Below are 23,696 nucleotides of genomic sequence, written 5' to 3' on the forward strand. Positions count from 1 at the left end.
TAAGCAATACATTACTTGTGGCCATAATTTAAACAACTGTATAGAGAAAATGACAAGCCAGTATGTTTTATTTATTTTCTTTTTTCTTTTAAATATATTTAAAAAAAATTTTTTTGGGGGGGGTGCGCCTGGGTGGCTCAGTCGGTTAAGCGTCCGACTTCGGCTTAGGTCACGATCTCACACTCCGTGAGTTCGAGCCCTGCGTCGGGCTCTGGGCTGATGGCTCAGAGCCTGGAGCCTGTTTCAGATTCTTTGTCTCCCTCTCTCTCTGACCCTCCCCCGTTCATGCTCTGTCTCTCTCTGTCTCAAAAATAAATAAATGTTAAAAAAAAAAAATTAAAAAAAAATTTTTTTTTTACATTTATTCATTTTTCAGAGAGAGCACAAGCAGGGGAGGGGCAGAGAGAGGGAGACACAGAATCTGAAGTAGACTCCGGGCTCTGAGCTGTCAGCACAGAGCCCGACGTGGGGCTCAAACTCGCAAACTGTGAGATCATGACCTGAGCCGAAGTCGGATGCTCAACCGACTGAGCCACCCAGGCGCCCCTATCTTTTTAAATAAATGTAGGTAAATCATAGAAAACATAAAGAAAATTTTCCCTCCCTCCCATCCGAATTCAGCCAAATGGAATGCGTGCAGGCAGCTTTAGTCAAGATGTTAGATTTCCATTTATGGGCCTGTTGTCTTTGCTGGTCCTTTAGATTGTGGATGTGGTGGACATGCCCCCAAAGTGACTGTAGTAGTTTCTCCCCTCCCCCTGCCATCCACGTTTCTGTTAACTGTTGTCGGCCACGGTCTGGAAGCAGGTGGTCTTTTCTCCTGACCCATTGTCAGAAGGTCAGTAGTAGCCTAAGTCACGATGCCTACGTCGTTCACTGCATCTCATCGTGTAGGCATTTATCATCTCCCATCAGAAGGGGGGTGAGTACTGTACAAGAAGGTATTTAGAGACTATGTTCATATAACTTTTATTACAGTATTATTGTCTTACTGCTGTTGATCTCTTACTGTGTCTAGTTTATAAATTAAACTTTGTCACAGGTACGTATGTGTAAGGAAGAACCTAGTATATATACAGGGTTTAGTCCAGTCATGGCTTCAGATGGCCACTGTGGGGGGCTTAGAATGTATCCCCCACAGATGAGGGGATAACTGCTGTTGCCTGAATTTTAGGTGTGGTTTTTGGGGGAACTTTTTGTGCTTAATTCTCAGAATACCCCAAAATGCAGGTTGAGGCAACCATTGGGATGCTTCTCTCCCTTGCCTTCCTCTGCTGCCTCCCCCTCCTCTGAATGCCAGAGAGAACTCAGTTGAAGGAAACATGAAATAATTACAGTCAACTTTAAAGACAAAAGGTTTGATCGCAAAGAACCCAATATGATGAACCTAACTATCGTGAAGAGCTTCACGGAGTCAGACTAAGATCTTACAGGTGTTGTGTTTCCAGGGACTGGCTGTTCAGTGCATGGCCTGTTTGAGGATGGTAAGGGCAGGACACTGCTTGCTGGACTTGGGGTTAAAGTCACACAGCCAGGCCACTGTTCCCACTCAGAACTTGGGGACAACTTGTCAACGCTGTTTCCAGAGGCTTCTGCCCAGTGGTCAACTGCTACACACTGGTTGCTTGAAAGACTTCATACCGAAAAGAATATCTCATTGTTTTTTAATAGTGATTATATGTTGAAACGATACAGTATCTTAATATACCCAGAAGATTATCAAAATCTCATGTTTTTAGTAGTGGCTAGAAAATTATATTACTGTGTAGCTCACAATTACCATATAGCTCACATTTCTATCGGACAGTACTATTGTAGCCTCAATTCCAAGGGATTATATGAGTTTAAGAAATTGGGCCCAATGAAAGTAACCGTTTTCATTTACATTAGTAATTGGAACTGGCATATTGGATTTCACAGGGAACTTTTTTTCTCTTCTCATTTGTAGGAAGAGCAGTAAACCTCACGAAGACATCATTGGCATCAGATCTCAAAACCAAGGCTCTTTGGCACAGGGAAAAAATTTTTTAATGAGCAAATTTTCATCTCTAAATCAAAAAGTGAAACAGACCAAATCTAATGTAAATATTGGCAATCTACGAAAGCTAGGAAACTTTACCAAACCTGAAATGAAAGTTAACTTTCTAAAACCAAACTTAAAAGTAAATCTCTGGAAATCAGATAGTAGTCTGGAAACCATGGAGAACACCGGTGTGATGGATAATAAAGTCCAGGCAGAGTCGGATGGGGAAATGTCTTCAGATAACGACTCCTACCACTCTGATGAATTCCTCACAAATTCCAAGTCTGATGAAGACAGACAGCTAGCTAACTCCCTAGAGAACGTAGGGCCAATAGACTATGTTCTTCCGAGTTGTGGGATTATTGCTTCAGCACCTCGATTAGGCAGTCGGTCCCAGTCTCTCAGCAGCACGGATATTAGCATTCACGTCCCTCCAGAGGGTGCCGCTCACGGAAGTGGTTTTGGAAAAGGCCAGGAGTCCCCTTTGAAGAAGAGCCCTTCTGCCGACAACATACACGTACTGACTGGCTTTGCCAAGCCTGTGGATATTTACTGCCACAGATTTGTACGAGATGCACAAAACAAAATGACCCGGCCATCAGAAGTGGGGTCTGTTTCTCAGCAGGCCAGTGAGGAAGGAAACCAAGTGACCAATCAAGTTTCTAATGAAGAAACACCGTCTGAATCAACAGAACTGCTACCTTCTCGACCGTCTCAGTTAGACGTGGCTTCTTCCGCAAGCGGCCCCCAGTATTTGTCGGTTGAACCGGTGCATCCAGTTGGATCTCAGAAGACCCCGGGCTCTGGCTCCAGCACTCGGGAGTTGGAGACCGGGCTTCCGGTGACTCCTTCTCCTTCAGAGGGCGCTGGCAGCAGGGCCGTCTCCCCCTTTGCGAAGATCCGAAGTTCCATGGTCCAGGTGGCGAGTATTACCCAAGCCGGGTTAACCCAGGGGATAAACTTTGCGGTGGCCAAGGTCCAGAAGAGCCCTGCAGAGTCTGAAGTGGTCCAGGAAGTCCGGCAAAACGAACTTAAAAATATGTTTACACAATGCCAGACACGAATAATTCAGATTTAGTTTTTAGCTGCAAAGAATCCTTTGGCGTTTGATCCAAAAAGAGGTTTCACGCGTGAGGCAATTTTAACCTTCGTGGTCTTTGAAGCTAGGGATCGCAAATCCTAATTGTGTTTATCGGGAAAGGTTTTAAAAGGAGTGTGAACTTGAGCAGATGTCCAGATTTGAGAGACAGAACAATAGCAGTGCGTCATCCCCGAAGGGTGCACACGTGAGTAGCTCATACGCTATGGAGCGGTGTCTCTCTGGAAGGAATTTCGGGATAATTACTTTGAGACAAAATAATCTGAACGACCCTTCTTGGGAGTGAGGTGGGCGGGTGGCGTGTGCAAGTAAACACGGAAAGTACACACGTGGACACATGTAGGGGAACAGCCTCTTCCACCATGTGTTTTTGTTCTGTCCGTTCTTTTGTGTAAATACATTTAGTTCTTAGTGACTTTAGAGTTACTAGTACAAAGAAGCGTTTGAATATAAAAACTACTAACTTAGTTTTGATGGCTTAACCATCCTCTAGAAAGACTAAATTGAGGGTTATTGGCCCAAGAAGGGTATGCCCATCTGATGCATTCCCCGTAGCCTAAATTTAAAATATTTTGCTTCCTTCTGCACCCCGAAGTCTAGGATTAAGACTTGTCAGTCATGAAACCTGAGACACCAGATGTGAAGATCAGCACCTTAAATTTTTGCTCTTTTCAGGAGTGTAAGACTGTGCATTTATTAGATACTGGTAATTCTTGAGTGTTCAAGTCGTCATTTGTTGCAGGGAGGCATTCCTTAACATCTTGTGTTCACTGAAAAGTATTAAAGGTTCAGCTGAAGCACAGCGGTGCTGAAACCGATTACAGGACTTCTAATCCTGACCACGTGGAACCACGGCCCCAGAAGGGCCCCTACACAACAAGAACGTTATTACAAACAAGTTCTGGTTTGTCTGGTATCTTTAGAGCCTTACTCTGTTGAAGGGATTCTCAGCTAAACATTATGTCTGTTGTAACTTTGATAAGTATTTCCACGTTTGTTATTTATTAGTGGTATCTTTTTTTTTTTTTTTTTGAAGTGTCGAATCTTGTGACTATTTAAAATAAAAGACCAATGTAATTTAATGTGACAGTGTGTATGAGGAGTCCTTGAATAACATTTTAAAGATAAGGGTTGGGGGCGCCTGGGTGGCTCAGTTAAGCAGCCGACTTCAGGTCGTCACGATCTCAGGGTTTGTGAGTTTGAGTCCCGCGTCAGGCTCTCCATTCTCAACGTGAAGCCTGCTTGGGATTCAGTCTCCCTCTCTGTCTCGAACATTTAAAAAAAAAAAAAAAAAGTCACAGCCCTTCTAGTATTCTGCACCCCCCCTTTTTTTTTTAATTTGGGAGAGTGGGGAGAGAGAATCTTAAGCAGGTTCCACGATCAGTGAAGGGCCTGACCCGGGGCTCGATCCCACAATCTTGGGATTATGACCTGACCTGAAACCAAAAGTTGGACGCTTAGCCGATTTAGCCATCCAAGTGCCCCCTCGTGACGATGAAGCACATCGCAAATTTTAAACACCCGAACACTGAATGCTTTATCCTGTTCTCAAGCAGCTTCTCTTCTGGGTCTTGAAATGCTAAAGTGTCTCACAATGGGAGAGAGAAATACAAGCAAAGTCAGGTGATAAAACGTATCTTTTAAGCTCCACAGAATTCCTTCCAAAGAGATTTTTGAAAAATAAAGCAACATTTAATTCCAGTGAGGGTACTATGTTCAGTTTCCTGGTGATTCACGTAGAGGTAACAATCCTGTGAGGTCCAGTGTGTAGGCAAAGGACAAGGGAGGTTCCAAAGCCCAGAGTTCCAGGCTGTCTTACCCAAGTGGGATGCCAGGAGGACACGGTTTCCAGTAATGGTTTTCTACCAGGAGGAAGTGGGATCTTTTCCCCACACGTCACAGGGGAAGAGTCTTACAATTCATGAAAAACCACCCCAAATACTGGTCATTTGGGAAGTTTTATTTATTTGAAAGAGGGTTTTCCTTTCAGGGGAACTTTTCTGCAAAATCAAGCAAATCATGTACTTCTCTTTGGTAAATTACAGTTCACATTGGCACAGTAATCACATGGTAACTAATCTACTCTCTTGAATTTTATTCTCACAGATCCAGTTGAGTGTTCATTTCATTTCTAAAACTTTAAGGAAGTCTAGTCTACCAGTTATAAAAATGAAAACCAGTTAGAATTCTAAATATAAACATTATTTACATTAGTTTATAAAAATAGATTTGAGTTTAGGAAAAGTTAAACAACTAGTAATTTTCACTTCAGTTAAGCATAACGAATTCCTTGGTTTTCAAGGCAGACCCTGTTTCCTTGTTTAGCTGTGTCAATTTGGAGTGGGGGGCAGACTTCGGGAGTTATTTAACTGAGCTCTCGCATTTCCCACTATGTAAGTTGCTGCCTAAGAAAACCATCTTTATACGTTACCACTGATGGCTTCTAACAAAAGTAATGGTCTAAACTTGCCAAACCTTTCTGATACCACAGTTTCCCTACTACACTGTACTAAACTGCTTTCTGTTAGTTTAAAAACTTTCATGTTACAACTGTAATTGGTCTGGGACAAACTTACCATAGCTTTATCAGGTATTCCTGGACTAGCAGATAATGTTAGTTGAACTAACTCATCTGGAACTAATGGAGAAACTTAGATAAAAGTTCAAAATCCAATACAATCATCAAAGCAACTAAATGACCATTAGGAAAACAATTTAAAACTTTATTTTCTACAGAAGGCATCTTTTAAAAAGTTAACTGTTTGCTCTCTTCAGATCTGAGCAAGATATCCTATCCCAGGCCAGCAGCATTCCCCTAAACAAACCCCATGAAACAGTGGTTCCCAGATGCACCGGGGTGAAATGAGAAAAATAAGGACAATGTAGTGTTTTGTTTTGTTTTTGAAAAAGCTGCGTTTATTCCATTTCAAGGACTCTCCTTCGGAGACTGTCCTTTTAGGAAGAAACAAATGGCAATACAGGGGTTTCTTTCAGATTACTTGGCAAAACATATTGGCAACCCTGTCCCCCAAATTTTTGGAAACCTTACTGGTCCATGAAATCCAAAAGTCTGGGAACCACTGCCACGTAAAAAGACTAATTTTGTAGGTTATTAACAACTGTTAAATGGGGGGAAAAAAAATCTGTGGCCAAATGTTTGGGAAATGATACTGCAGAATCTCACACGGTCATGTGAATTAATGGCAAGTACACCCCATTCCCCAAACCTGGACCACTAAACACGTTCAAGACCCACCGTTAATTGGAAAGATGTAAAAATCTGAAGCGAACCACCTTTCTGACTTTGGAATTCCAACAATTCTCTTCAAATGAAGTTGACATGAGCATTTCAACAGAGTCTGGCCTATGACTTAGCTGAAACTAAGGAAATGGTATAATCAGCAACATTATCAATATTAAACTTTTAATATCAAATACATTTTTGTACATTGTTACTAATTTATATAATTATAAAACAATCAAAAGCTCCATAAAATCAGTAAGGTAAAAGCCCTTACTGAATATTATATAAACTTCAGATGTTACCAGGCTTGATTTCAGGAAAAGTCATTGGTTTTTGATACAAATTATCTACAAAACAATGTGGTATAAATGGCATTTGAATTTTACAATAATGTGGCTACAACTTGCCCACTACTCTCATAAGTGTCAGATCTTTAAAGTTCATTTCCGTTCACACATTTCTGCTGTTGAAGCCTGGTTCTTCTTAAAGACTCTAGCTGCTTTGCTCTTAGCCATCGTTCCCTAGACAGCGTTGTCTGACCGGCACTGAGAGACAGAAACCTGGAATGAAACACAGAAATAGATTGAAGTCTAGACTTAGGGCAGTCTCTAGTTCTCTTCCTTCTCTCTCTCTTTTTTTAAAGAACCTAGGAATCCTGGGTTAGAGGTCAAGACCATCTGTTAGCTACACGGCAGTCAAGAGCCCAGTTAGACTTCCACAGAGGGATCTTTGAAGCTTAGAGCCAAAGAGCAAGCCCGCCCCACTGTAGTGGTCACTTGCCAAGCAATCCCCCTCGCTAAGCACTTTCGCACATCTTCGAACATCTTCCATTTGTAGAAATCTGCCTCTGTTACTCCCCCCAGTCGCGAGGTTCGTACACAGCTTACTAAACAAAGAAGCAATTCACGGACACATCGTTCCTCACCGAGCAACAATGAGCAACTGGTGGAGGTCGTCCGCGGTGATGCTCTGAGGGTCATTCTTGCGCATTTCCACAAAGTCATCTTCGACTGCCTGTATCGAGAGAGGAAGCGGACTTTAAGACGACTGCTTCTGGAAAAGCGACATGCATTCCGCAGGGAAAGCGAGAGTAACATGGGCCACCGGCCCCGATTCTGAGGCCGCAGAGACCAGAAGGTAGCGGACAGAGGAGCACACGTCACACGCGGGGCTGTCGCTGCTGACGGAACCGGGGCCCGGCAAGGCAAACGTCCCGGTCGGCAGTGTGCGTGGCCTACGGGGAAGAGTGACGTCACCACAGTGGCAGAGCGAGGACCTCTGAAAACTCTCTCCCCCCTTAAAGGGCACAAGAACGGGAGCAAACAGTACAAAAATCTGCTTCTTCGAGAGCTGAAAATTAACCAGAATGCAGGGAGCATTTGTTCCAGGAAGACACAACACGAGGCTGTGAGTCATTTCAGCTTGCCCTATCTATCCCCTGGCCCCAGCAGCCCTGAAGAGGGAACTCTCGGCCACTGCTGGAGAGGGTCCTCTCAAAGCACCACCCGGGAGAATGGTCGTTATTTGACTGGCGGTTCCCCGGGAGAACCCACCTGCGAGGTGGTCTTCATTCAGCCTGACTCGGCCTGCCCAGTGTGAACAGCCTCTTCTCCCAGGGGACTGACCAGAAACCACCAGAAGCGATTACCGATCGTCCCGGCCGCCTCACGCGTCGGGTACTAGTCGAGGCAAATACGCGGTTAACCAAAACCCTTAAAAGAAAAAACTAGGAAATGCGAGGTTTTTCCTCCCAGAGCCCCCAGCGGACAGATCTAGCCCCCTCTCCCCGGGAACGCAGAAGGCCCCGTGCGTGTACAGGGAGCGGGCCCCAGGCCATCCCCTCTGAGTAGCCTCTTCTGTGTGAGAAGGAGAAGGGTAGGTCACAGTCGTGACCTGCCTGGCTGAGAGCAGGAGGCCTGTCCACACAAGACCCACAGCCCTCGGCTTAGACGGAGACATCGCATCTGAGGAAATGAAGTTTCTGTCTGATTACTGACTGACCGCTAAGCCACATACCAAGAGCACACTTCACAGAATTCACTCAGAAGTCGCCGAACGACACGCCACCACCGCCGGAGTGGGGAGCAGCCCCCAGAGCAGGGCCAGCCGACGACGTAAAACATCTGGTTTTCCAAACAAAACTGAGGAGATGGGGAAGGAAACAAGAATGTGCGGCGCCCTTCACTGGGAACAAAGAAGGCAACAAACTGTCTCTGAGGAAGCCGAAACAGCGGCCTCACCAGACAGACTTTAAATCCACTATCTTAAATCCATTCCAACAACCAGCGGGAAACCACATATAAAGAACTCAAAGAAAGGACGAGAACGTCTCCCCAAATAAAGAACCTCAACAGAGACAAATTCTTTCACAAAAACAGAACCAAAATTGAAAATTCACTAGAAGCTAGGCTCCAGAGCAGCTCTGCGCCGCAGGCAGAAGAAAGTCTCTGCGAATGAGCGGGAAGGTCGAATGCGAATGTCCGGTCTGCGGAGGAGACGGTAAAAGGGAGGGGGGGAAAACGAACGAATCCTCAGCGACCCGGGGGACCCGATTCCACGCGCGAACACTCACATACGTACGGGCGTGTCGGGGGGAGAGGAGACAGAGGGGGGCAGAAAGAAATGTAAAGAAGTAACGGTCAAAACCTCACCGAATCTTTCTTTAGTATTTGTTTTGGAGAGAGCGCGAGTGGGGGAGGGGGGACAGGGGCTCGGAAGCGGCTCCGCGCTGACAGCACAGTGCCCGACGCGGGGCTGGGCTCCCGAAGCGCAAGATGGCGACCCGAGAAGTCGTACGCTCGACCGACCGAGCCACGCCGGGTGCCCCCAAAACCCACCAAGCCTCTTCAAGACTTTCCCAAGATGTGCCCCCGTCGCACACCCAAGACGCCCCACGAAGGCCGGCAGCGCAGGCTCCCGGGGCTCCTCGCCTAGACGCGCCCCGGCTGAGCTGTCCAGGGCCAGAGAGAGTCCCGAAGGCGCGGGGGCAAAAGGACTCACCGTGCACCGAGAAGCTTCTCCTCAGGCCCTAGCGGGCTTGTCGTCAGAGACCGCGGGCCCGAAGGCAACCGGAGGAAATGGTAGAGCTGAAAGAAGTCTCTAAACCGAGAACTCCACATCCGGCAGAAGCAGTCTCCGGAAGCGAAGCAGAAACGAAGACAGGCCCAGGGAAGCAGACCTGCCCCACGGGAGCCCGAGCGGGCTCTTCAGGCCGGAACGGAAGGGACCCCGCACGGTGACTCGCATTCACGCAAACGTCACCGGCGAAGGTGAGCATGCAGCTAAATAACCAAAAGGATGCAGGTCTCTTGCCTCGGGACTTTTCTCCTCCGACTTAAAGGCGAGCGCACACAGCACAAACTGTAAAAGCGCCGGCGGAGAGCCAGGCCCGACGGTGTGACGTGCGTGACAATAAAGCACCGGGGGGACCGGGAACGGGCTTACAGTCGCCGTTTCGTACACGCTGCGATGGACCCCACACACACTGGGAGCCGCAGAACCCAGGACAGCTACTAGGAAGACAAACCGTAAAAACAAAGACGCGGAAACCGCAACTGTATACAGGGGACGATTCCTCACGACACGACACGACACGACACGACGCCGGAGAACGAGGGAACCAAGGGCACGGGGGACGCGCAGGCACCACAGGGCGGTCACAGGACACGGGAGTCGATGCGACGGTCCGATTCCACACGGGGAAATCCCGTGTTTTGACCCAAACCCACCTTGGTGATTTCATCAGAAATGCTGTAATCCAGGAACCGCAAGAGGGTCAGATAAATGCGGAATTTGTTGAGCACGGACGGCAGCACCGCGGCCAGGAGGCTGTTGGTGTATTCCTCCATGTTGGGCGGGGCGAGCTGCGGCTGCAGGCGGATGTGGCAGTCGGCCTGCAAGGACAAAGGGCACAGTGCTTTCCAGGCTGCCACAGGGTCTGACGGTTTGGGGGGATGCCTCACCTTATCGGCCCCTGCACGTATCAGAAAATCCTCTTTACTACTGGGGGAAGGGCACGTTGTGTTTTTGGGGGGCTTGGGGGGTTTTGAGAGCCAGCGAGCACACACACGTGCAAGCAGAGGTGAGGGGCAGAGGGAAGAGCGACGGAGGGGGGCAGGAAGGGAGGGAGAGAGACCCGTAAGCAGGCTCCACTCCCAGAGCTCCACACGGCGCTTGATCCTATAACCCTGGGATTGTGACCTGAGCCAAAATCGAGAGGCGGACGCTACACTGACAGAGCCACCAAGGCGCCCTGGGAGGGGTGGGGATGTCACTTCCTAACACTGATTTACAAGCACCATGATTACCTCAGCAGTACTCACTAAAGTTAGCCTTTGTTTGGTTACTTTTATTTCCTTAACAGTATCAGTAAAAAGGGTATCAGTATAAAAAGGGAGCCCACCTCTAAAAAGCAGCCAATTAAAATGTTTTAGAGGTTTCCTCATCCTGGAATAGGTACTGTTTCTTACTGATCTGCATTTCTAAAAACCACATAACGTAACACTTTCCCAAAGAAAACTTACTCCTGGGCTATTTCATTCTTATCCAGAGGCAATTTCTCATAAATCACAGGTGAACATTAGTTTCCAGAGAAACAACATACCTTTTAAGCAACTGGGCATACTTTTCATCATTAAAAGATTCAGAATTAAAAGCTCTCTTCAGAAATCACGCTGATGATTTACCACAGCATTCCACCATAAGGCACAAAACCAATTACCATGTCATTGGGAACATTTTAAAAGCAACTCTAAAATACTTCTCACAGAAGACGGACAGAAAACAATGGGATCGAGGCAGCAAGAACAAAGGTCTAGATGTTAATCAGGCAATTTACAGACAGCTTCTCCTCTCCAGGCCTGGATGTGGGAGTTTCGGCTACCAAAAGCTTTCCCTTGCTTGTGTTGTGATCGGCCGATGCCCAGTTCTTCAGAGAGGTTTTCATCCCCAAGGCAGGAACAAAATAACCAGTTCTCTTACTGACGATCAGCAGCCACAATTGTGAAACAAATTTAACTTACCAATAATAACAAGCAGTACCCAGAAAGAAAACAAAATACAGATCCCATTCCAATGTAACCTCCCTCCATCTCAGAATGACTCCTCTTACCGGGAGGAGTGATCTCCCCTCCGAAGTGATAAAAACATTAATATTGCAGGGGAACTCCATGTGGTGGTAACTGAAGTCATAATCCACTTTCTGCCAAGTTATTAGGTTGCTCAGGGCAGTCACATTATGAACACCTAGAAAATAAAAAAAATAATTTTTTGGTCATTTGATTTTAATCACCTAAACAAACTGGTTTTACGGACATTGATTTTAAGACGTGAGGTTTCTACCTCTATAAAAAAAGCGTTTGGGGCACCGTTCAACTAAATGTTCACTACGTTAACAGACACCACAGACAATGCTGGACAGACGTATTTTGGGGCCAAGATCCCCCACATCTACTCTAGCACCCGGCGTGCAACCAGGCCTAAGACAGGTTCCCAGTAAGTACGATCACTGTGTGCGGTGTCACAGGTCTGAAACGACAGAACTAAAACCATTTTATGCAGAGAAAGGAGGTTACTGAATTGCAGTGACTCTTAGATTCACCTTTGCCTTAAGCACCCCCATCCACACTACTTGTTCTACCTTTGCCTCCGGAACCCCCAGCAGCAAAGTGCCTTCTCCAACCTCAGCTGAGCACAATCTGCTTTCTTGTGATTTTATAACATGTTTCGTAACTGAGGCTAGTTCAAACCATTCAACATAGTACTTTTTTTTCAGGGATTCTGGGAAAAATAATTTTAAATTTCACATCGGGCGGTAAAACACATTTTATTAGATCTTTTCTACCCTCTCCTTTTTAGCTAACAGATTACTGAAGGCAAAATCTCCTGCCTTCTCAGCTTTTAAAGAACTCCTCGCTACGTCCTTGCTCTGTCCTTGTACTATTTCCATACTACGACACAAAACATAGCTGATGTACCCAATCTGTAAGTTTACAGTACCCACAGCATGCAGATCATAGGGCGAGCCTTGACCTTAATTAAATATTTGTGAAACGGGAGTCTGCCTTTTGTTCAGTGATTCTTTCAAAAGTCCTTACCAGATCTGGCTTTCCCGGGAGGTCAGAAATGAAGGGGAGCATCCCCCATCCATACCTGGTGTGTCCAGCTGCCCCTGCTCCAGGAGAGTCTCATCGATCACAAGGGAAGTGTTGCTGGGGAGCTGGAGGAGCCCGCTGACGAGGCGGTTGGCTGCATAGTCCTTGTGGGGGATGAATCTCAAATGGTTCATGTTCTCTATAGTCATCTGCAGGCGAAAAGACTACAAAGAGACACGTTTCACTAAGCAAGGAACGAAGCTTCCCTGTTTTAAGAAAATACACACGCGGGGTTAAACATTTGCCACATGTGTGTAAGAAAGAGCTTATCTCTGCAACCTCAGGGTGCAGTTTCATGGTTTCTTGAGCTCTCAGAAGCAAAAATAACATCTACATCTTAAATAAGAATTTCACTGATTGTATGAGCTGCTTTATTCTCAACCGTTTTGTTTGCTATTCTTAATGACTAATTTCTATTTTACCAGTGAACAAGAAATGACAGATAATTCAGATACATTTATCAAATATTCAGGAGCTTGACTTCTTTTGCCTACCACGACCACATGCTAACAAAACAGAAAATACTTATTCAAGATGGGGAGAGAAAAGTTTAATTTTCCTCTGTGTGCCTCAAGTTAAAATCACATTCATTCATCAGGCTACCGCAGACCAGTGAACAAACAGCCCCGATAAACAAACACTGTGGAGCAAAGCGCACAGAGCGGGGACTGGGCCCTGCGGGTCGTGTACCTGCTGCACGCAGCCTCCTCGTCCCGTCTCAACACGCTTCAGTATCCGTTAGACCACATGCAGCCTCTCCTCCATCTCCCCGAGCCCACCAACACCCTCTGCACCCTGCTTCCACTCCAACCCCTCCTCCTGCTCCAGCCTCAGAAGAGGTAGGCGTGGATGGGGTGGAGACTGGGGTTGGGGAAAAGGGTGCTGAGGAAGAGAGAAACTTTCAGAGTTCAGAGGATTATGGTATGCTGGCTCGGCGGGCTGGAATACCAAAGATGGAAGCAAACAAGCCCTGAAGAAGAAGAGTCTGTCATTCACAAGGTGGCACAGAGCAGGTCTAGCTCCACGCAGGCATGAGGTCGCTCATACTTAACCCGCTGTGGAAACTAAACAAGAGATGAACAAGGCAAGTGTTCAGAAAGAGTTTGGTGCTGGACATAAACATAAGAGGAACAGCAGGGAGTGGGATATGGTAGCGATAAAAGAGTGAAACCTGCAAACCCACTACAGTGATGCAAAATAAGAAGGAACCAAAAGGAAATCTCTTACCACTCTCACACCTTGAGTACCCAGCACAGACACCTTACAAAATACAATTCGTGCTTAGTATGTGCTCAGACTTCACCTCCTCCCCTTCTCCCCAGAACTCATTCTGCACCAGCCACACTGGCCTGTACTGGGCCTCCAACGTGCCAGGCACACTGCTGCCTCTCTCTGCCCAGGATGGACACCCTCCACCCCCGACAGAGCATCTGACTTGCTCCCACACTCGACCAAGTGTCTCCCTGAATTCCCTGAAGGCGGGACCTTCCCGGACCACTCGGATTACATTAGCAACTCCACCCTGGCCCAGCGCCCCCAAGACCCTTTCTCCTGGGCCATTACTGTTCTCCAGGGCACGTCAATGACATACTACATACTTACTTAGTATCTACTGGTGTTCTACCACAATCTAAAATCTGACCGGTTCAGTAATTCCCAAAATGTGGTCTAGGGAACTGCCTGGGAGTTGCTGACACCCTTTTATGGAGTCCACGAGGTCAAAATCACACATAGATGAAAGATCCATTCAACGTGCAAGGGAGACCAATGAATTTACTGTAGTGGAGAATGCAAGTTCACAGATGAGATTACAGATCCCACACCTGCAACCATCCTTCAAGAGAATGTCCCGTAGGCAGTTTTGGTCTAGTATCAAAGAATATCCACAGGTATCCGAAAAGGCTATGAAAACAGTCCTTCCGTGGCCAACTACTTTTCTGTAAGGAGCCAGCTTTCTTTCATATACTTCAATCAAAGTGTCCTATTACAATAGACTGAATGCAGAAGCAGATTTGACAACCCAGCGATCTACTAATCCAGATATTAAAGAGACTGGCAAAAAACTGTGTTACTTTTATCGCTAATGGTTTTTGGTGTGAGAAAAAGCTATAGTTACAAAAATATTTTATGTTCCTATGTAACTGATTTATTTTTGTGAATTAGTATTTTAGCTTTTGATTTCTACTATGGTAAATTGATGACAAAAACAACCCAAATAAATTACACCTCTTTGAGTCCTCAATAATTTAAGAGTGTAAAGTGAGTCAAGGAGTGTGAGAAATGCTGGTCTATTTGGTCTACTGCTGCTTCCTGAGGGCCCAGAAGAGCGCTGACACTCGCCCTCAGCGAGCACAGTTAAACAAGCGGTCAGCACTGCCGGTCACACTACTACTCAGAAGCAACTCCCTCGTTCCCCACGGTGACACTCGTTCTAGATGCCCTGGCAAACAAAGGCAGCTCGACTTTGCAAGCAAGAATTAAAACTGGGGCAGTGGAGATAAAGATCTTTATTACCTCAGCTAAATGAATTATGCTCCTGTAATTTAGGTTCACTTAAAGATTTAAGATTTTTAACATACACAAAGGATACCAAACTGCACAAACAGGCATCGACTGAGAGTACAATTTTAAGGAAGTTCCCTGCAATTGTGCTGTTAGATTTGCAGAAATATATGCTAAGGCAATAACAGAAAAGTGAAATGTTGAGGGGTGAATAGGTTTTAAATTCTGGAACTTGGCAGGCTTTGTTTCCCCTGAGTAAGATCTATTATAATCTCAAAGTTAAATACTTGGGTTGAATAAAAGACAATTAGATAAATTTTTCAAGTCTGCTTAGGTTTAAAATAAATATTTATATTGATCTTACTGCTGGAACAAGATGTTGAATAATTCGGTATAAGTGTTCTGTGAAGCTACTATTCCGCGGGCAACCACTCAAGTTAACTGTGAATTTTCCCAGTGGAAGAACATCTCTTCTTGTATATCTAGAAAAAAAAGACACCAACCAATAAGATATTCAGGTCACTTCCTGATTTCCACCAAAGAGCAAACAAAGATCAGCACGGTATTGTCATTAAAAATAAAGCAGATTAGGGGTGCCTGGGTGGCTTAGTTGGTTAAGTGTCCAACTCTTGATTTTGGCTCAGGTCATGATGTCAGAGTTGAGGGTTTGAGCCTCGTGTCCACCTCTGCATTGACCTGACTGCACGGAACCTGCTTGGGATCTCCCCTCTCTCCCCTTCTCTCTCAAGATAAATAAACTTAGAAAAAATAAATAAATAAAGCAGACTCCTCTGATCGGTTCATTTATCAGAATGACAGCAATAAAAGTAGCAGGCAGAACCTAAGTGCTGATCAGGTGCTAGGGACTGTCCAGAGAGCTTAAATGCCTCATTTAGTCCCCACACACTCTAAGGTAGGTCATCTTCGCTGCACAGGTAATAAATCTGAGACAGAAATCTGAATTAACATGCCCAGAGCTCACACAGTCAGGAAATGGGAGAACTGGATTCAAACCTACAGTCTGGCTCCAGAATCTGTGCACTCAACCATCACATATGGCTGTCTGAAGTCGTATCCAAGGAAAGATTTATTGGAGTACAAAGATGTTTACTGCAATGAAAAACTAGGAAATCTAACACGTATGGAAACAGTACAACTGTCTGTAAGGAAATACATACTGTGCAGCCATTGAAAAGTTTTATGAAGAATCACAAAGGGAAAATATTTAAGATATATTCAGTGATAAAACCAAGATGTAGATCTGTGTTAAGAATGCAACGGAGGGGCGCCTGGGTGGCGCAGTCGGTTAAGCGTCCGACTTCAGCCAGGTCACGATCTCGCGGTCTGTGAGTTCGAGCCCCGCGTCAGGCTCTGGGCTGATGGCTCAGAGCCTGGAGCCTGTTTCCGATTCTGTGTCTCCCTCTCTCTCTGCCCCTCCCCCGTTCATGCTCTGTCTCTCTCTGTCCCAAAAATAAATAAACGTTGAAAAAAAAAAAAAAAAAAAAAAGAATGCAATGGAGTATCTGTGTAGGAATATATCCAATCCATATGCAAACAAAAAGGACGAAATGGGGACGCCTGGGTGGTCAGTTAAGTGGCTGCTTTTGGCTCAGGTCACAATCTCATGGTTGGTGGGTTCGAATCCTGTGTCTGCTCTGTGCTATCACTGCAGAGCCTGCTTCAGATCCTCTGTCTCCCTTTCTCTCTGCCCCTCCCCTGCTCTCTCAAAAATAAACAAACATTAAAAAAAAAAACAAAAAAGATGAAATGGACATGAGCCAAGATGTGTTAACAGAGATCATTTCTGACTGGAGAGATTATAGATGACTTCCCGTTTCTTTACGCCCCTGAAACTTTGAAGACACACGTTACTTCCGAAATCAGGGAAAACACACGTACAGTGCTGTGCAAGGGAGAGGCGCTCATGTCCACAGACCAGTCAGAGGTGCACACACTGAACTGTGTGGAGCCCTGGATTGTATGAACAGAGAATGCAGGACCCAAAAAGAGTGAAACAGCTCATTTTACTCATCAGCCAGGCTCTGTCTGACTGTGGCTCTTCTATTTATGGGAGACATAAACAAAAGGTTCAATGTGAAACTGAGAAAAGGAATTTGTCTGCCATCTGGTGTAACACTTGTTACACTGAACGAATAAAAACCATCTGATGATGAAGCTAATAAACTGTGACACACAAGTTAGCGGAGAAACCCTCCCGCTCTCTTCCACTTTCCACACCACCCCCAGCTGCCCTCAGCACCCTGGGACGACCGCACTTACACTGTGGAGATGAGATGTAAGATAAGGTACTCGGCGGCCAGGCTGTCTCCCAGAAGGGCGTGCGTGAGGAAACCAAGCAGCTCTGCCCGGACGGGAGACAGTTCGGACATGAAACCTGAAATGACTGGAGAGGGGAGACCACATTTAGAACACACACACGGCTCCTCTCGAGCATCTCAGGCTAAAAAAACTAAACAAACCCGAGTGGAACAGAGCACTATGGTCCATAGACAACTAATGTAGACTTAAATTATTGGTCATTAAGTGATGCCAATCTTCAAAATAAGACAGCCTGTAAACTTTCGTTTGCTTCATTTTAATCAAGAGGATTAACACAGAGGAAAATGGGGCAGAGAAAGGGTGATTACTAGAGAAGCTCAACCTGAGGAGCGAGGACCTGACCAACTCAGCGCCACCGTGAGCACATGTCACAGGCAGCTCCCGACACACACAGGGGCTGACGGTCTGGGCCCCACGGCGTCAGCACTTACACTTACAGGTTTTGCTCTCCTCCTTGTTAAGGCAAGCAGGCAGTAAAGGATTGATGTGCTGCAACTTCTGGGCTAAAACCACATGGATTCTTGGCACTAACGAGGCAGGAGGACTGTGCACTCGCTGCTCTTCAGCCGTGTCTGTGCATTCCATTGGATCCAGGAGCGAAGAGGCATCCCTACGGAGACAGGATAAAGCTTCAATTCCCAGACACATCTCTGAAAATGAAATGAGAATTCAGGCCGAGAACGGTTCCACCTGTGTATCTCCTTAAAGAACAAAAAACGGCCCCTCTAAATTGCCAGGTCACACGATTTCAGGCTAGTTAAGGTCGTAGGAGGATATGGATTTATTCTTTGAGAACAAGAACATTTTTACTCAGTGTGCTGTAGCTGCAAATAATGGAACAGAGTATGTCACTGATAAGGCTGTTTCAAAACACAGATACTCTTAAGCTATCAGCTGAGACATGAAATACTTCGCAGCAGCATCTCAGCTACCCTCAAACTGGGGTCTTTTTCTCAAAAGCCATCAGGTATCTCTTACTCAGTGTGTGGAAGATCCACTCACCTCTATCCTAATTGCTCTTCCCAAATGTTATTCCTACACGACACCTCCCTTGAAGAGTAGTCAAGCAGTGAAAATAAAGTGTGAGTTTTTCAAATTTGCCAAATAAATGAGCAGACGATACATTTGCTGTGATATGATTGAAACAAAACACTAAAATGTTTTTAGAACTTCAGACTTTACAGGTTGCTCTAGAGTCCCCACTTCATACTGCTATCTCCCTCACACACAAGGACAATGACAACCCTTAGGTGACGCGTACTACGTGCTGGGCAGTGTTCTTCGCTGTGCACCAACACCCTCAGCTAGAGAGAGGAAACCAAGCCACCGCAGCAATTAAGCCCAAGGCTGCACAGCCAGTAAATGGCCAAACCAGGCTGCCAACCCAGCCTAAGCGATTCGGGTCTCTCTGTACACTGCGTGGCCTCAGCAAATGAAGTAACCGACGCAGGAAAAATCATCATAACCAGAAACAGCTGAGAAAAGTAATTTGCTATACTGTTATTACGGAAATGTTATTTATTTAAAGTTCTTTAAAATTTTTATTTTGTACCTTTTTTTTTTTTTTAACAGTGAAGTTCTTTCTGTGGAGAAACCAAGATCAATGTCCAATACTCAACAAAGCTATCGTGTGTGTGCAGGGCGGGGGAGGGGAAGGGCGAGATGCGATTCCACTCTTCTGGCAAACTCAAAAGATAATGAGGAAGATCTGGATTTTCAGGATATATTGTTAAATGAGCAGAAAGAGTATAAAGGAATACATATACTGTGCCACCTTTTCCATAAGAATAAAGGGGGAATAAAATACACACGTTTCTACTTATTTTGGCCAAAACTACATGGAAGATAAAAGTGGAAAGGGAGGCTGGTTCCCTGTGGAGGGTGAGGGGAACAGGGCAGGGCGATGACAGCCCTGCATTCTTTGTGTACAGCTGCAACTTTGGCAATAATGTCAATGTTTTCTAGACTTTAAAAATCAAAACAGTTAAGGATGGAAGAAAAACTCTGAAATGAAGCACAATGGAAGCAAAGGAACGCGACCACATAAAATGAATGATGAGCAAAAGAACCAAGGGGAAGGAAAGTACCCACCCCAGTAACTCTGGACATAACACTCTGACTACAAACCTCATTCTAAAACAAGAAGAAATGGAAACAAATCTTGAACTCAAGTTATGAGGTTTGTTGTTTGCAGTGCTATGGACTACCAATTCTGCAATGACCTTCCCTGTATTGTAGGATGTATGGAGAATAATGAGAGTCAAGCTTCTTTCTGTTAGAAAAGGAGTTACAAACATGGGAAGGGGGAAGGACGATCTACATGCTGAACTGGAACCAGAAACAGTGTGAACTCATGGTTCTGATATACAGACTTGAAAATACACAGATCTATGTGTATGTGTATATAAACGTGCATTTATTTGTATGTATACAGTGCGAGTATGTGTATATATATTTCCCAGCACTGTCCACTCAAAGGGCATAGAAGCAATACCAATCCTAGTACCAAGGAGCACACAAGCACTCAGATCTAGACTTTTAAATACAATTCCTCCCTAAAAGAAACTGGTGCTCCTTGGAAATATGGCTGAAACTGCAGCTGGAGCATGGGAAGGACAAGATGAAGCTGAAACACTGTTAATGTGCCAGAAAAGAGATGTTCAAAATCGAAAAAGTCATGTCAGCAAGGACCCAAAGCCTGCTTACGATGACTCCCACTAGCAAAATGAGAAAATCTGAATCTCAAAATTATACCAGGCTAACGTCCATGCTGATATAAACAAATTACTGGAATAAACAAATGAGAGAGAAGGGAAATTGCTCTTCCAACAGAATGCCAATAAATAAATGTAGGAAGAATGACTGATAATAAAATCACCATCACAGTAATAACTGGTTCAAGAATCATCAATGGATATTAAAATAAGTGGATGTTATATGAGAAACCAGGTATTTATAGTCTCAACGTATCACCTTCCAAATTACTTGTTTATTACAAATTGAAAAACAGTAACTTTGTAGGACAAAAAGGCTGGCAAATGCCACCTTAACCAAGTAATCCAAATTAGTATCACCAGTAATAGGGCAACCAGACATCACATGTCTCCCGAGATGATGGCCTGAATCTAATCATGAGGAAACATCACACAAACCCAAACTGAGATATTCTACAAAATGACTAGCTTTTACTCTTCAAAAGTGTCAAGGCTCTGTGCATGTGAGGACACGGAAGACAGCCATTTGCAAACCAGGATACGAGCCCTCACTAGACACTGGATCTGGCAGCACCTTAGTCTTGGACTTCCCAGCCTCCAGAACTGTGAGCAATGAATTTCTGTTGTTAAAAAAAAAAAAAAAAAGGCATTGGGGCGCCTGGGTGGCGCAGTCGGTTAAGCGTCCGACTTCAGCCAGGTCACGATCTCGCGGTCCGTGAGTTCGAGCCCCGCGTCAGGCTCTGGGCTGATGGCTCAGAGCCTGGAGCCTGTTTCCGATTCTGTGTCTCCCTCTCTCTCTGCCCCTCCCCCGTTCATGCTCTGTCTCTCTCTGTCCCAAAAATAAATAAACGTTGAAAAAAAAAAAAAAAAAAATTAAAAAAAAAAAAAAAAAAAAGGCATCAAGACCAGAAAGACAAAAGTTGAGAACTATTCCAGGTTAGTGGTACATGTGACCCTATGGATACCGTACCAGGGAAAAGAAGAAAAACAAAACAACAAAAAACAAACACCAGAAAGAACATGACTGAGATAGCTGGGGAAATTAAGTGTGGACTGTGGGTCAGTGTATTGTGCATTCATGGCAAAGTTCTTAATTCTGATAGTTATATTCTGAATGTGTATGAGAAAGTCTTTGTTGTTAGAAAGTATGAACTCAAGTATTTAGGGTGTAATGTAGGCAACTTACTCTCAAGTGTTTCAGAAAAATGTATGTATGCACACAAAAATGTGTACATGTAAGAGCACAAATGAATGACAGAGCAAAGGAGGCACAAGTGTCAACTGGTAAATCTGGGCATAGGGAGAAAGTTCTTTATAACTATCTTCCAACTTTTCTGCAAGTTTGAAATTATATCAAAATAATGTTCCCCCAAAAAGAGCAAACAGACCCACCTTTCGTCATTATTCAGTGTACTTAGCACAGGATCCACAGACAGAATGCCATATAACTCAAGAACATCGTTTACTTTGAAACAATCCCAGTCTTCGTAGACCTAACAGGAGGAAACCACACAAAATCATGTTGTTAGCACTAACCAACACCAAAAAATCATAAAATACAGGAAATGGACCTTAAGGCAACTCCTTTATTTCATCAATTGAAATCAAGAGCGGTAAAGTACTCGCCTGAAGTCATTCTCCTAGTTAGCAATTAATAATTAAAACACAGGACTCCTGACTCCCAGACCATGGTCTGTTTTCAATATACCACACTGCTGTGAAGAAAAGGGCTTTCCCAAAGAATGATGGCCAACTAAACAAGAAACATGCATTATATAACTCAAAATCCATTAGGTATACCAAGGGAAGGGGGGAAAAAACCAGAATGACTAACTTTGGACTTATTCACACACTAGGTACCATTAGGAGGATTAACACTAACTCAGGCCATGAGGTTTTTCACAATAAAACAAACTTTCAAAGTTGTCTGTCTTTAATGGACTTTAGTAACTGGCAAAGCCTCCTACTGGGGAGACCTAACTGAAGCATGGCAGGAAAGCTGTCCTAACTCTGGTCCCTGTGTTACATAACTGAAGTGCCACTGAAGTTAAAACCACAAAATATGAGAATGGAAATTCTCAAGATCATTTCTGAAACTTCAAAAAAACCAGGGTAAGCAAGACTGGAGAACAAACTACCAATAGATTTGCTGCCTTCTATTTTATTTTAAATTCAAATGAGAAATGGATTTTGGGGCGAGAATGTTGAAAATGAAGTCGTTATTAGGAAGATGAAAATGACTAAGGAAGGCAGTAGACATGAATTAAAAAACTGTTCCACTTCTGTGTTCGAATATTCTTCAATTCTTTCAGAATGCTGTGGTGGGCAGAACATGGCCTCCTAAAGAGGTCCACATCCTAATCCCTGAAATTTGTGAATGTGTTACCTTGCAAGCAAAAGGAATGTGTGTAAATTAAAGACCCTGCAATGAGGAGATTATCCTGGATTATCTGACTGGACCCAAATATAATCATGAAGGCCCTTAAAACTGGAGAATCTCTCCTACCAACAGTCTGAGGGAGATGTGACTATGCAAAAATGGTTAGAGAGAGGCATGGCTGCTGGCTTGGAAGATGGAAGAAGGGGTCCCAAGCCAAGGAATGTGAGCACTTCTAGAAGCTAGAAAAACAGTCTTCCCGGAGCATCTATAATGGAATGCAGCCCTAAGGACTGCATATTATCCTCAGTGAGATCCATGTTGGACTTCTGACCTAAAGCCTATAAAATGATACATTTTTGTTGTTATTAAAAGCTACTGAAGTTGTATTTGCTGCAGCAGCCATAGGAAACAAACACAATGCTAAGAGCACTCCATGTCGACTTGAGACACATAGCACATCTGTATCCACATGGGGTCTATAAAGGGTTTAGTACCTTCACAAGGCATGCAGGGCCCTTCTCCCCTGGCAGTGGAAAATTCAGGTCAAAAGGAGAAGAGAAGTTCAAGAAGTTCAGCTGTTGCCCAGTAGAAGCTTCAGTTTCTAAACGTTTTGGCTCTCCACACCACTGAAGACCACCAACACTGCCTAAATTCAAAGAACAACACTGCACTTAGTCATTTTTAAGGCTTCCCAGAGATAAAGAACATTCCAAAGAGCCTCTCAAGTTTGATATAAATGGTGCTGCTGAACTCACAAACTTCAAGTTGTTACGGTTCTTAAATAACATATGCTAACAAAACCTACTATCTGACCTAAAAGAACAAAGATTATTATGAAGATCTGCAAATTTTAATCATTTCTTCCCTACAATAAGATGGCAAAAAATTCCCATCAAATCTCAAGTGTAAGTATTTTAAAAGTTAACATTTAATAGTTACTTTGACATCTTTAAGAAATACATGGTTTACAGACAACAAACCCACCTTGGTAGAACTTTTTTCTACTTATTAAGCAGAATAAAACCATATAATAGCAATATATTCATTTACCACATATTTATTAGCATCCATTATGTACTAGGAATCAGACCAGTTGTTGGGGATACAAAGATGATTAAAAAGTACCCTCTTATCTCTGAAGCAGTCCCAGCCTAGGGTTTATAACTAATTAGAATCAACAGATAGTCAGCCACACCATAAAGTATCGGTCAGCAATAAAAAATAAAAAGGAATAAATTACTG

The 23,696-nt window shown here is 44.4% G+C and overlaps 2 protein-coding genes across 3 annotated transcripts in view; one reads left to right on the forward strand and one right to left on the reverse strand.

Moving 5' to 3' along the window:
* Positions 1 to 4,204, forward strand: part of INPP5F (inositol polyphosphate-5-phosphatase F) — a 90,160-nt gene extending 85,956 nt beyond the window's left edge. The window contains exon 20 of the mRNA XM_045439132.1: positions 1,949 to 4,204. Coding sequence (XP_045295088.1) covers positions 1,949 to 3,101 — 1,153 coding nt within the window. The 3' untranslated portion in view covers positions 3,102 to 4,204. The remainder of the gene's footprint in view (positions 1 to 1,948) is intronic.
* Positions 4,205 to 5,061: 857 nt separating this feature from the next.
* LOC123577160 (minichromosome maintenance complex binding protein) overlaps positions 5,062 to 23,696 on the reverse strand; it is a 48,697-nt gene continuing 30,062 nt past the window's right edge. The window contains exons 7-16 of one of the 2 annotated variants that reach the window (XM_045439135.1): positions 22,949 to 23,100; positions 21,467 to 21,567; positions 17,798 to 17,970; positions 17,301 to 17,424; positions 15,385 to 15,502; positions 12,517 to 12,682; positions 11,477 to 11,610; positions 10,095 to 10,259; positions 7,292 to 7,380; positions 5,062 to 6,926 (exon numbers count right to left, since the gene is read on the reverse strand). In XM_045439135.1, the coding sequence (XP_045295091.1) occupies positions 6,800 to 6,926; positions 7,292 to 7,380; positions 10,095 to 10,259; positions 11,477 to 11,610; positions 12,517 to 12,682; positions 15,385 to 15,502; positions 17,301 to 17,424; positions 17,798 to 17,970; positions 21,467 to 21,567; positions 22,949 to 23,100 (1,349 nt within the window). In that variant the 3' untranslated portion in view covers positions 5,062 to 6,799. Of the gene's footprint in view, positions 6,927 to 7,291; positions 7,381 to 10,094; positions 10,260 to 11,476; positions 11,611 to 12,516; positions 12,683 to 15,384; positions 15,503 to 17,300; positions 17,425 to 17,791; positions 17,971 to 21,466; positions 21,568 to 22,948; positions 23,101 to 23,696 lie in introns of both variants that reach the window. The other variant, XM_045439134.1, reaches the window with a different exon arrangement.

This window comes from Leopardus geoffroyi, chromosome D2, assembly GCF_018350155.1.
Source record: "Leopardus geoffroyi isolate Oge1 chromosome D2, O.geoffroyi_Oge1_pat1.0, whole genome shotgun sequence".
Classification (NCBI taxonomy): Eukaryota; Metazoa; Chordata; class Mammalia; order Carnivora; family Felidae; genus Leopardus; species Leopardus geoffroyi.